Source organism: Mustela nigripes, chromosome 17, assembly GCF_022355385.1.
Source record: "Mustela nigripes isolate SB6536 chromosome 17, MUSNIG.SB6536, whole genome shotgun sequence".
Lineage (NCBI taxonomy): Eukaryota > Metazoa > Chordata > Mammalia > Carnivora > Mustelidae > Mustela > Mustela nigripes.
The window spans coordinates 12,729,695-12,743,236 of NC_081573.1; the positions used below are offsets into that span (position 1 = coordinate 12,729,695).

At 55.7% G+C, this 13,542-nt stretch overlaps 1 protein-coding gene across 2 annotated transcripts; it reads left to right on the plus strand.

Moving 5' to 3' along the window:
- Positions 1 to 755: 755 nt before the first annotated feature.
- Positions 756 to 10,393, plus strand: LOC132005116 (zinc finger protein 135). 2 transcript variants are annotated; one of them, XM_059381907.1, is made up of 4 exons: positions 756 to 1,012; positions 2,334 to 2,418; positions 4,870 to 4,996; positions 8,009 to 10,393. In XM_059381907.1, the coding sequence occupies exons 2-4, from the start codon at positions 2,386 to 2,388 to the stop codon at positions 9,730 to 9,732; spliced, it is 1,884 nt and encodes a 627-aa protein (XP_059237890.1). In that variant the 5' UTR covers positions 756 to 1,012; positions 2,334 to 2,385; the 3' UTR covers positions 9,733 to 10,393. The 2 variants fall into 2 exon arrangements, with proteins under 2 accessions (XP_059237890.1, XP_059237891.1); XM_059381908.1 differs by lacking the exons at positions 756 to 1,012; positions 2,334 to 2,418; positions 4,870 to 4,996 and having other exon boundaries at positions 8,028 to 8,107; positions 8,284 to 10,393.
- The last annotated feature ends 3,149 nt before the right edge of the window (positions 10,394 to 13,542 follow it).

Sequence of the window (13,542 nt, forward strand, 5' to 3'; positions counted from 1 at the left end):
CGGCCACGGCGCACACCCCGTCCACTGGCGCCTGGCCCACTGCTGGCTGCCATCCTCGGGGCCCGGCGCCCGGCCGGCCCTGGTCCCACCAGCTTCGGATTCCGTCAGTGCGGACACACGGGCTCTGGACACTGCGTTGCTGCTCAAAGGCACACGTGACAGTGACGAAGAGCAGTTTAAACACGCATCCCTGGAGCCCGCGAGGGGGGTCGGTGGCAAGTGTCGACGGCTCGCACGTGTATCGGGTCGTGGTGTCTCTGTTTCAACTTGGGTGTGTGTCATTTTGTGTCTCGCATTTCCCGCTGTTTCCGGATACTCCAGTTTGTCGGACAACAATAAAGTTTACGGCACAGTGTCCACCGTGAACGCCGCACGTCGCTGCTCCCGGAGAACTCACCTCCCTCACTAGCCCTGCGCCCGCCGCCTCAGCCCGGCCGCGTCCTCCCGGCGGAGAGGGCCCCTCGGCGTCTTCCCACCGCCTCTGCTCCGCGTCCTCCCTCACCCCCTGACCACTCTACGCTAGTCCCCGGCCAGGGGCCGCGGTACGAGCGCGGGGGCGACGTTCGCGGGGCCCACCACACAGTCCGCGGGAACCGGGCACTTCCGACGGCGCCTCAAGCACCAGCGTCAAAACTCCAACTCTGCGCGACCGGACTGCCGGGGCAGAGGCGCTCGGGCCCTTGAGTGGACCTCTGGGAGTTGTAGTTCGGCGCCCGCCTGCGCAGGCGCAGTCCCGGTCAACGGCGGGCGTGGCCTTCGTCCCCGGTTATCAGACAAGGGAATGCGTCGTGGGAGGGTTTTAGGGCGGGTCGGCGAGGCTAAGGCCGGCGTGGGTCCTCGAGGCCGAGCTCGTACTGCGAGCGCGGTAGCCACGGCTCCGGACTCGGGCGAGGCGAGCACGGAAACGGCCGGAAGTGCGCGCGCCGCCCTCTGGGAGATGTAGTTGGGCGCCCGCCTGCGCAAGCTCAGACCCGGCCGGTGACGGCGCGGCCTTTGTCCTGCGGTCCAGCTGGTAAGTGAGGCTGGGGTGGCCGGAACGGGAGAGGCCGAGACCGGAGGAGATCCGGGGTCTTCCCGCGAGCGCCTGTGGAGAGTCCCTTTTCCTGCTTTGAGCCCGGGGCCGGTCGCCTCAGGGGCGGTGGGGGCGGGGCCGAGTGGGCGGGGCCCCGATTAGGAGTGGGGGTGTCCCCGGGTCTGAGAGTAGGAGTTGGGGTCAGTGTGGGGCCCTGGCTTTGGCCAAAGGGGTGGGAGCCACCGGCTACGGGCGTCACGGTCAGAGTGACCAGCTAGTCTGACCCTTCAGAGACGCGCCACCTGACCTGCAGCCTTCCCCTGCTTCGGTGGGACGTCCGGGGTTTGGAGGGTGGGGAGGGCCGAGGCCCCCTGCGAAGTCGTCCCTGCAGCGTCACCTTAGTGAGCAGCCGGCTTCTCTGGATGATCGTGAGGGAGTCCAAGAGCACACACTTTACTCCCAGCCGCCGGGGACCCAGGAAGCGGGCTCATGTTAAAGTCTTACTGAGTACCATCCAGGCTCCGTCATTAATTCATCAAGCACATGTTTAGATGTCCTGGGTGCCAGGCCCCACCCTATACCCCAGAGCCCCCAGGGGAATCAGGGAGATGGTAAGAAACCTGTCAACACATCACTGAACAGGAGAACTCCCATCTTGGAAACTGCTGTGGAGACAACGGGGCACAGACGGGATGGGCCGGAATCAGGGGAGCACAGGAAGCGTCAAGGGGAGGTAGAGCCACAAGGGAAATGCATACAACCTTGGGCCCGAATCAGGGGCACTCAGGGAGGAGGTGTGGGTACTCTGGAGATGCTCACTGAAGTAAGAGGCTTTTCCTGCTGCACTGACTGCCTTCATGTTTATCCTGCTGCGTGCCATGCTCCATCTTCAGCCCTTGCCACACTTTAATTCCTATAATGTCTGTGCTGGCTCACCACTCTGATTTTATGAGTTGGAGAAACTGAGGTAAACAGTACCCAAAGACCCCCTATCTAGCTTTCTGTCATAGTAACAGAAATATCAAACATTTGGGCAACTGGGGGTGTGCCCTTTGCTAGCCATGGCCCTCAGTTTTCCTATTTGTGAAATGGGGTAGGAGAATTCAAGGTAGTCTGTCAGCAATGCCTGGAGTAGCACTGGGCACACAGTAGGTGCTTGGAGAATGCCAGGCTGAGGTTTTGCTGCAGTTGAGTTTGGCCTGGGCACAGGACTCCGGGCTCTAGCAGCCACAGCCCCTCCTACTTGCATGCACATCCTGGGGTGCGTGGTTCTGATCACCACAGGCACTTGCCCAGTCTCTTGCATCCCCTTCCCCCCCAGAACCGCCTGCAGAGGAACTGGCTGTTTCTGGAAGAAGCCAGAGAAGGAGGGAATGACCGCTGGGCTCGTTGCTGCTGGGGCCCCGGTGAGTATACCACCACCCTCCCACTCAGGCCTCCCAGGCCTGGCCTCACACCCCCATCAGACTCATTCTGCTCTCAGGGCCTTTGCCCTTACTCTGCCCCCACCAGGAATGTGCCCAGCCAGCTCCATCTTCCCCCAGATCTCCCACCTCACCACCTCCGAGAGGATCTCCCTGAGTCTTTACCTGCCCTGTTCTATCCTGGAAGACAGTGCTAGTCCATTCCACTGATGTGTCGAGCACTTTCCTGACACAGGGTTCCGGTGTACTCCCAGCTCGCTCACTCCACTCAGTCCCCTTGGTAACCTGCCATTGACTAGGTGCCCTTCTAGGCATTGTTGTAGGAATTGCAGGTGCAGGAACAGACAAGCAAAAAATTACCATCCCTATGGGGCTTACAGTTCCTATGAGGAATGTAAATGTGCCACATGTTGTGCAAGAAAATGAGGCCCAGAAGAAGATGGCTTGGGCCCCAGGCATTACCCAGTATAGCCCAGAAGACTTCCCTGAGGAAGTGATCCCCAGAGACCTGCAAGGGGGCTGGGAGTGAGATCAAGGGCCCACAGGAAGAATGTTCCAGGCTGGGGAATACCATGAGTAAAGGCCTGAAGATGGAACCATGCCAGGCACTTTCCATAAGGGCCAGGTACATATATGTAACTGGAGAACTGAGAACAAGGTTTCCTAGGCCAGCTGTTGGGGGGCCTGAGGCTTAGGGCCTTGGGAACCAGTTCTGACCATCTTTGCCGTGTGCAAAGACCCAGAACACAGTAGGCGCTCAGTGAATGGGTAGAAATACGCCAAAGCCTGTGGTCAGTGCTGGACACACGGTGGGTGCACCGCATCCTACACCCACATCAGCCCCAGGAGGCTGCAATAAGGAAACCAGGACACAGAAGCACGTCCCAGCCCTGAGGCCACACAGCTGGGAGTGGCCAAGCCAGGCCTGAGCTCAGGACACTTGGGCCCAGCTCAGACCACGTGCCCTCATAAATGTCCCCAGCGCTCAGCACACATCCCAGTGCCTTTGTGGCTCTTGCAGACCTCTGCATGACCATTCCCGCAGCGCCCCTCCCGGCCTCCCATTTTTTCCGGCAGCTCCCAGACTCTGCGACTAGAGCAAGAGCACCCTGTGGCTAGGGGAGTGTCTGTTGTTACCTGGCCTCTGCAGTGCCCAGAACAGGGACCCACGCTCACTGGGACTCTACAGAGAACCACTAAGACCTACTAAGTGGGGAAAATGTAGCAGAAATGGGGAAATTGGTCAAAGAAAATCAACCCTGCCCCGAGCCTCCAGCACACCGGCCTGAATGGGGGCTTACGCAGGTAAAGCACCCATTCTGTGCGGGGCCTGGCACACACATCACGGGAATCTCTTTATGCCTCCCAGCAGCCTCCTTGGGGAATTCTCACTAAATCACAGACGAGGGCAGGGAGGTGCAGGATGGACCTGGGGCTGGAGTTTGAAGCCCCATCCGTCTCAGGATGAGTCTGGACAGCACCACCCCCAGATGCCTAGTTCACACCGTCTGCTGCCCCACATCTCCCCGCCTCTGGTGGGAGGAATGTTAGCAGAGGCAGATGCTGCTTGCTAGGCCAGGATCTAGTATTTGGGCACCCTGTCTGTGTCCCTCACTCGGGGCAGTGACACCCAGTGTCAGGGTGAGCCGTGGACTTTGCCTCTGCCCCCACCCTCCCGCCCCAGCCATCCACAGCACTTGATTTGGTGAGAAGAAACTGCCTTTGTGGGGGATGGCTGCCCCCCTGCCCCTCACGTGCCTTTGAGAAAATCATGAATTCCCAACCCAATCCCGGAAGAAATTGGCCTTGTGTAGGAATTTCAGAAAACATACACAAGTGTGGTGGTGACGAGGATCACCCGAGGAGCCACCATTAGGCTTTCTCTTTGGGGATTGTGTTTTTACCCCAATATGTAAATGTCCAAAATTAGACTAAGAAATGGTTTCCAGGGGTCCCATCACTGGACACCCCTCCCATCTGGGTTCACTCCCTTGTTCTTCCCACCACTCCACTGGCTCCTTTCTTTCTCCCCACTTTGCATTCAGGTATTTGTTTGTGGGCAGTGTAGACTGACAGGAATCTGCAGCTTGGTGACTGCAGCTGTGGACACCAGGGGACATTCTACCTGACTCGTGGGAGGTTTTCAGCCTCCCGGGGCTGCTTTGTGCCCCTTCCTCGGTCACAGCCATGATGGCATTTCAGGGGTCCTGTGTTTGCATGACTTGGGTGTGTCCTCTTATATCCTAAGACCCCCTTTTCTCCAGCAGAGCCCCCAGACACACACACCCCCGGGAAAACGTGGTCCAAATTCTCAGACCTGAGAAAACCCCTCCCCCACTCATCTTGGCTGTCCCTGTCTGCCAGCTGCTCCCACTAACAGCCATCGCTGGGGTTGGCCTGGGTAAGAACACCTGTGTGTGACATTTGTTTCAGGAGCAAGTGACCTTTGAGGACGTGGTCGTGGACTTCACCCGGGAGGAGTGGGGGCAGCTGGAGCCTGCTCAGAGGACCCTGTACCTCGATGTGATGCTGGAGACCTGCAGGCTCCTGGTCTCCGTGGGTAAGGCCACACTTGAACACCCGATGGTCTGCGCCCAGCACAGACTCTAATTCTCCTGGTTTAACAGTTGGGGTAGGTCTAGGCCTTAAAAACAAATGCCTAGGAGTAGTTTGGGGTTTTAGAGACCTGATGTTTGGTTTCAAGTTACAGATCCCACCTGAAAATGCCAGGAGCCAAAAATCATGGGTTAAGAGGGCCCTAGTGGGTCCCATGACTGCAGAATCCCAGGGTAGACCTGAGTCTTCCTGTGGTCTCTCAGGAGCCCTCTCCCTTCATACCTCCTCCATCTGGGTCCAGGGCCAAGTCTTGCCAGTGCGTTACCTTCTGCCTCCATTCGCAGATGGGCCCCCTAGAGGTGATGGGAGCTGCCATAGTACCTCATCTGTGTCTTGTCCTGGGCCCCCTTGGAAGGCCCGTGGGTCGTCTTGTGTGGCAGCCAAGTCCCCTCCACACTGGTCCTTGTTGCTAGCTGTTGGTCGGGGGAGCAGCAGAGCTCTGACTGGCTGGAGCTGGGTCACACAGCCCTCTGCCCAAAGCCAGGGTTGGGTCCGTACAGGGCCAGGAATCGGGGCCTCTACCACAGCTGTGGCCTTTGGGGCCTGCAGCCAAGTGGGTCGCGGAGGAAGGAAGGTGGACTGGACAGAAGGATGAGAAGGGTCCTGGAATACCAGCGCATACTCATGGATCCTCCCCATTGAGCAGAATGCTGGCTCCCCAGGCCGAATGTCATTTCCCCGCTGGAGCAGGAGGAGCTATGGGTGGCAGATGCAGGGGTTCCCCAGCATGTGTGCCCAGGTGAGGGGAGAGCCCTGCAGGGCTGGGAGGAGCCCATTCAGCCCCGTGGCACTCTCTCTCCATATCTGCCCTCGAATTCTTCAGAGCGAACTGATGACTCAGTCTTCAGTAAACGTGCACCAAGGACCTGTTCTCCTGTGAGTGAGGCCTTCAGTGAGCCAACATCCTTGGTGAGGGAAGGGGTACGCAGTAAGCAGGTAGAATCATAGCTGCACAAGATACTTACGGTGTATGATGAATACTGAGGCTGGGCGCGGGGCGCCCTCCCCCCGCCCTAGGTTGTGGGGAGGACCTGAGCAGAGAGGAGGCTAGCCTCTCCAGGGAGGTGATGTGTGAGCTGAAGCCCGAGTCATGAGAACAGTGCCACCTCGAGAAGGCTGGGAGAACAGAATTCCAGGCGGAAGGACCAACAAGTGCAAAGGCACTGGGGTGGGGCAGCAGCCTGCTCTTTCTCTGTAACAAACCCTCTCACCTCAGAGATTTAAACCACAGAATCTTTAACGACTCACCTGACTGTGGGTTGGTAGATCCCATCTGGGCACTTCCGCATGTCTGTGCAGTCTGTGTTCTTGGTACATCTTACTCAGCTCCTGCGACCAGTACCAGCTCTGTAGGAAGTGGAGTTTTCCCGCACTGGTGTCAGGCCCTGACCTAGTTTAAGCAGCAGCCTGTCACCAGGGCCCAGGAAGAATGGCCAGTGTGTAGGAGGAGTCACAACCACGTCTCTATAGTTTCAGGAGCAAGCAGCCCTTGTCTAGGACATTCGCTTTCTGTGGGTGTTGTAATGAATTGCCAGCAGCTTAGTGGCTTAAAGCAGCAGGAATTGTCTCCCAGTTCCAGTGTTGGTGTTGGTGCTGCAGTCCAGGGGCAGCAGGCAGCATTCCTCCTGAGGAGCCTGCGAGAACCCATGTCCTTTCTCCTTCCGGCTCCCAGACGTGCCCGCATTCCTTGACCCACAGCCTCATCCATCCTCCCAGTGAGCACAGCTCTGAGGTATTCTCCCTTCACTCTGGTCTTCTCCCGTCACTCCCGTCACTCTGGCCCTCCCATGTCCCTCACTCACAGATCAGAACACTTGTGACCGCTTCCTCACTGGTTCCAGGAATTAGAATGTGGCCGTATTGGGGACCACTGTTTTGCCAGCCACATGTGGCTTGAGCTCTTTTTTTTTTTTTCCTGAACACTTCATCAGAGTGTGATGTAAATGGCAGGTTGCCCCCTCACACGTTTAAGCCAGTCCAGTGCTGAGCTGGGGACGCCAGGCTGAGGCTGTGGCTGTGCAGGGCACCCTGGGTACCAGGCCAGAAGGCAGTCCTGCCAGGAAGGGGGAGGAGGGGATGCATTCGTTTGTTCATTCAGCATGTCTGCTGGCCTCTGCCGTGGGTGGTGGCGCAGTGGTGACCAAGGTGGACAGAAGCCGTGCCCTTGGGGGCTCCCAGTGGCTGAAACAGACCCAACAGACGAGATCCAAGTCCTCTTGCTCACCTCCGGTCACTTATCCCTGCCTCTGGCCGTACACACGTCAGCCGGCTCCAGTCTGAGGAGCTGGTGGTTTCTCTAGATCTGGCCGAGCTGGAGCAGCAGCGTCAGGGCTGCGCCGGCTGGTCCTTCACCGGTGAGAGGCAGGTCTTCCTCCATTGGCGCCTGGCACTCAGGGGCGGCTTTCGCCAGGGCCTGGCCATTGCTCAGCCCCTTCCAGCCTGGGGCTTCTGCTGACAGCTTCCCCGGATGCTTGCCTGGATACTCGCTGTCTGCCCTGCATCCTCTCCGTGCCCTCATTCTCCGCGTTCCCCTTGCCAAATGCCCCGTCTCTGACGATTCCCCGTGCCTTTTTCCCTGCTCCTGTTCCTCCTCTGATCTGCGAAGCTGTATTTTTTTTTTTGATCTATTTTAATTTTTTTTTTATTTTTTATAAACATATATTTTTATCCCCAGGGGTACAGGTCTGTGAATCACCAGGTTTACACACTTCACAGCACTCACCAAATCACATACCCTCCCCAATGTCCATAATCCCACCCCCTTCTCCCAAACCCCCTCCGCCCGGCAACCCTCAGTTTGTTTTGTGCGAAGCTGTATTTTTAAGTGGTCGAAGCCACTGGTGCCTTCAGCCTTTCCAAACCACCAGTTTTAGTCTTTAGCCACCCGCCCATTGCAAATTCTCCCCCCCCCCCCCAAACTGGAATTAAGGGGCATCTCCATTTTTGTTTCTTTCAGACCTGGAAACTAGACCCAAAACCAGACTGTCCTCTCCAAAGCAGGACATCACGGAAGAAAGAAGCAGCAGTGACCTGGTGGAAAGGTTCCTGTGGGAAGGTCTGTGGGATGCCGAGGGTAACAATGCCGAGGGCCACTGGGGACAGAGTCACGAGAGCCAAGACAGCCGCATGGTGCAGGCAGCCTTCACGCCTGTGAGGACCCCCATGCAGCAGCAGCAGCAGGGGAATGGGTTCGGGGAAAACTTGATTCTAAGCCCCCGTCTCCCACCTCAGGCGATGACTCCTGAAAGGCAAGGCCTCCACATGCTGGGGACACGCGTGAAGAGGGGAAAGCCAGACCCAGGGTTCAATGCTCAACCAAAAACGTATGCAAAGGAGAAGCCCTACAAGTGCCAGGCCTGTGGAAAGGCATTTAGTCACAGCTCAGCTCTTATCGAGCACCACCGAACACACACAGGAGAGAGGCCCTACGAGTGTCACGAGTGCGGAAAGGGCTTCCGCAACAGCTCAGCGCTTACCAAGCACCAGAGAATCCACACAGGCGAGAAGCCTTACAAGTGCACTCAGTGTGGGAAGACCTTCAACCAGATCGCCCCGCTGATCCAGCACCAGAGGACACATACTGGGGAGAAGCCCTACGAGTGCGGCGAGTGCGGCAAGGCCTTCAGCTTCAGGTCCTCCTTCAGCCAGCACGAGCGCACGCACACGGGCGAGAAGCCCTATGAGTGCGGCCAGTGCGGCAAGGCCTTCCGCCAGAGCATTCACCTCACGCAGCACCTGCGCATCCACACAGGCGAGAAGCCCTACGCGTGCGGCGACTGCGGCAAGGCCTTCAGCCACAGCTCATCACTAACCAAACACCAACGCATCCACACGGGCGAGAAGCCGTACGAATGTCGCGCGTGTGGCAAGGCCTTCACACAGATCACACCGCTGATCCAGCACCAGCGCACGCACACCGGCGAGAAGCCGTACGAATGTGATGAGTGCGGCAAGGCCTTCAGCCAGAGCACGCTCCTCACTGAGCACCGGCGCATCCACACGGGCGAGAAGCCGTACGGGTGCAACGAGTGTGGCAAGACCTTCAGCCACAGCTCGTCGCTTAGCCAGCACGAGCGCACGCACACGGGCGAGAAGCCGTACGAGTGCGGCCAGTGCGGGAAGTCCTTCAGGCAGAGCACACACCTCACACAGCACCAGCGCATCCACACGGGTGAGAAGCCGTATGCGTGTGGCGACTGTGGCAAGGCCTTCAGCCACAGCTCATCGCTCACCAAGCACCAGCGCATCCACACGGGCGAGAAGCCATATGAGTGCCGCGCATGTGGCCGCGCCTTCAGCCAGCTCGCGCCGCTCGTGCAGCACCAGCGCGTGCACACAGGCGAGAAGCCATATGAGTGCAGCTCGTGCGGCCGCGCCTTCAGCCAGAGCTCACTGCTCATCGAGCACCAGCGCATCCACACGAAGGAGAAGCCGTACGGGTGCAACGAGTGTGGCAAGTCCTTCAGCCACAGCTCGTCACTCAGCCAACACGAGCGCACGCACACGGGCGAGAAGCCGTACGAGTGCCCACACTGCGGGAAGTCCTTCAGGCAGAGCACACACCTCACGCAGCACCGGCGGATCCACACAGGTGAGAAGCCCTACATGTGTGGGGGCTGTGGCAAGGCCTTCACGCACAGCTCGTCGCTCACCAAGCACCAGAGGACTCACACCGTGTAGGCCCACCTCACACTGGCCAGGATGCTGTAGAGCCCGAAGCCCCAGCTCGTCCCTTCTGGGCCTGACCCAGCCGTCCTTGACGGAAACACTGGTACAAGCACACACGAGCCTGGGTGCCCGGTCTGCGGCCTGAACGCCCTCCAACCAAAGGGATGGACATGACTGCGGGAACCCAGAGCTCTAGGTCGCCCATCCCTGGACAGCAGGTTGGAGGCAGAAGGGGAACGTGGAGTTCGTTCGTGTTGAGGGCCTTGTCATGAGTGCCCTCTAATGCCACATCCCAGAAACTACAGGAAAAAGGGGGACAAAATGTAGCCGATCTGGAGATGGCTTCTGTCCAAGGATTCGATATTCCAAACTAGGATTTTCAAAGCAGTGAGAAACCCCACAAATGCGTTCTGTATACAGGAACCGGATACACAGAATTTATCATTACTACGTGTGACGTTTTGGGGAGGGGTGCTTATGGATGGTACAGGGTGGCTCTAAGTTCCTCTACAGGACTCACAGGCATTAGAAAACACACATGTTGCTGTTCCACAAAAAAGGAATATTTTTCCTTTGTTAAGCCACCATTTTAGCAACAATAGTGCCTCCACATTGAAACGTTACGTTTTGCAAGGTTTATCTCTGTTGAGAAATGTATGAGTTAATCTCTCAATTGTTGTTCACTGAGTCTTCTTCCTGGTGTTTTAAGAAGCTTTTGTTTCTGGGCGCCTGGGTGGCTCAGTGGGTTAAGCCGCTGCCTTCGGCTCAGGTCATGATCTCAGAGTCCTGGGATCGAGTCCCGCATCGGGCTCTCTGCTCAGCAGGGAGCCTGCTTCCCCCTCTCTCTCTGCCTGCCTCTCCATCTACTTGTGATTTCTCTCTGTCAAATAAATAAATAAAATCTTTAAAAAAAAAAAAAAAGAAGAAGCTTTTGTTTCTGTGTTATTTATCTTGAGGGTCCACAGTACTACATTAAATCCTGAATCCGCTCACAGCAGTCTCTCTGACAACCACGACCCTTGAACGGTGACTTGCCATCCTCATTAGAACCCATACTTAAATTACATTGGCTGGATTTGGTCACCAACCATCAGGGTTCTGTCGGTTGGTTTGATTTTCTTTTTTCTTTTTTTTTTTTTAAAGATTTTATTTATTTGTTTGACAGAGAGAGATCACAAGTAGGCAGAGAGGCGGGCAGAGAGAGAGAGGAGGAAGCAGGCTCCCTGCTGAGCAGAGAGCCCAATGCGGGACTCGATCCCAGGACTCTGAGATCATGACCTGAGCCGAAGGCAGTGGCTTAACCCACTGAGCCACCCAGGCGCCCGGTTGGTTTGATTTTCTGATCACAATGCCGGGATGTAAGTTCCCAGTTAACTTGAAATTTCTCCCCTGGGGGAAAACTATTACGAATAGTCTTCCCATAGTCCCCAGTGTGCTTGTGCAATGCCTCCTCTCCCTTTATCGGACTTCATAAGCTACTTAAGAAAACAGCTGTCTCTGGTAGAAACTATGCAGGCCACATCAGGAACTTTAACTATTGTCATAGTCCCATTTATTTATTTATTTATTTTTAAAGATTTTATTTATTTATTTGACAGAGAGAGATCACAAGCAGGCAGAGAGGCAGGCAGAGAGAGAGGAGGAAGCAGGCTCCCTGCTGAGCAGAGAGCCCGACGCGGGACTCGATCCCAGCACCCTGAGATCATGACCTGAGCCGAAGGCAGCGGCTTAACCCACTGAGCCACCCAGGCGCCCGTCATAGTCCCATTTAAGAAGCAAGAAGAAAGGTGAAATTAATGCCTGTTCCTGTAGATCCCAAATGTCCCCCTTCCAGCGTGCCACTATAAGAGACCACCCATGAGATGTTTTGCTTACTTCTGTATAGGGCACCTTTGAAATCCAGTGTATATTTGACTTTTGAGGCATATGTCAGTTCGCTGTAGCCTCCTTTCCGGTCATTTGCCACAGGGACCCAGCCAGTGGCTGGATGGGACTGGGCGGCTCAGTGGCCTTGGTCCTCCGGTCAGCTGTTTTATCCTCCTCCCTTTTCCTGGGCTTCTCTCCTTGTGTTGTGTCTTGTCCTCAAGGAAACCAGATGTTCTGAGTAGATGCGCTTCTTTAGGTGAATGTAATGAGGCTCCTACCCCTAAATCTAGTACAGGAAGTGGGTCAGGCACAGTTCACTCTCTAGGGAGATACTTCTCATCGGAGAACACTGCATCTGGGAAAGGTTAAGGCTTCCCAATTTGAGTTCAGGTCAGTAAAAATGAAACCAACCACACTGTTTCGCACTCCTTTGAAAATGGCAGGTGACTGAAACTGAGTCACACAAGCTCTTGTCCCACACAGCCCCAGCTCTCCTGCCCCCACAATAACACACACAGGAATACAGCCCGGAGTTGGGAACCATGGGGAGGTGCCCACAGTATCACTGCCACTCTCCATGGTGAGCGAGATACACGTTTCCTGCCCAGCAGGGCCACACCAGTGGAGGGAACTTGAAGTTACACCAGAGTGTCAGGAAAATGGCAGGGACATGTGCTCCTGACCAGAGGGCCTCATTTACTTGGGAGAGTTGCTGGCATGTCTCAGTTACTGACACAGAAGTTGAAGACCCAACAAGGAAGAATGAGAGGCATGAACACAGACTCAGAAGAGGCCATGCAGTTTCTGCCTCACTCACTGGGACGCTTGTGCTCGGAACCCAGTGACACCACGTGAGAAGTCTAACCACCACCAGGCCACCGTGAGGTTTCCTCAATGCTTTAAATATTCCAGCTACAGCCAGAAAGGATTTCAGCATCTCATTATTTTATATAGCTTTTCTAAGTTTTAAGTTTTTAAGAAAAATCACCGTGTCTAAAACTTAAGATTCAAGGGATACAAACATCATATTGGTTCTCAGTGTGAATGTGCTGTTTGCTTTCCAAAGCAGTCGCACTGGTTGACACTGGTTTACAAACTCAACCCAGAGCATGATGAAGGCCTGTATTAGTCCATTCAGGCTCCCACAACCGGATACCTTAGGGTGGGTGGCTTTTACCACAGAAACTGATTTTGTCTCAGTTCTGGAGTTGTTCTTTGCTAGAAGTCCAAGACCAAGGTGCTGTCCGGGTTGGTTTCTAGCGAGACCTCTCTTCCCCGTTTGTAGATAGCCGCCTTCTCACTGTGTCCTTGCACATGGCCTTTCTTCTGTGTGCACATGATGAAAGGGTAATCTCTGCTCTTCCTCTTATAAGGATATCGAGGCTGTGGGATTAGGGCCTCATCCCATTCCCTCCCTCCAGGCCCTATCTCCAAATACAGTTACATGGGGGGTTAGGGCTTCAGTGTGTAAGTTTGGGGTGGGAGGCAATTCAGTCTGTAAAAGAGGGTATGTAAGCATTTTCTTCTCATTGAAATTTATTCCCATCTTGCCAGTTTTCCATTTGTGGGATCCGGCCTCCCCGCCCACTCGGAACAGTCATTCTTGGACACCCTGTGGAAACTAGTCAGGAGCTCCATTCCATTCTTCCCACCAGTGCATCTAGGGCTCTCTCTTGCCCTCCAGATACCATGTCCTTTTTTGAGTTATGGCTCAGTGCCCCATGATCTGTACACTTCCCAGCCCTCCCAACTGTGTTGGAGACACTAGGGTCGCCGCCTTGTGCTTTCCATTTTCTCCATCTTTCTCAACGGGCCACATCCCTACCTCTTTGGATGGGAGACCCTTAACACAAACCCAATGTCCCTAATGCCTGAACTAAAGAAGCTTCCTCTGAGATTACCAAGTGGGAACATCTGGCTGTACTTCTGCCTCTCTGTAGAACCAATCATCCATCT

Coding starts and splice junctions, on each gene's coding strand:
- LOC132005116 (XM_059381907.1), top strand. CDS start 2,386: ATGACCGCTGGGCTCGTTGCTGCTGGGGCCCCG. Junction 2,419..4,869: donor TCGTTGCTGCTGGGGCCCCG/GTGAGTATACCA, acceptor CATTTGTTTCAG/GAGCAAGTGACCTTTGAGGA. Junction 4,997..8,008: donor CAGGCTCCTGGTCTCCGTGG/GTAAGGCCACAC, acceptor TGTTTCTTTCAG/ACCTGGAAACTAGACCCAAA.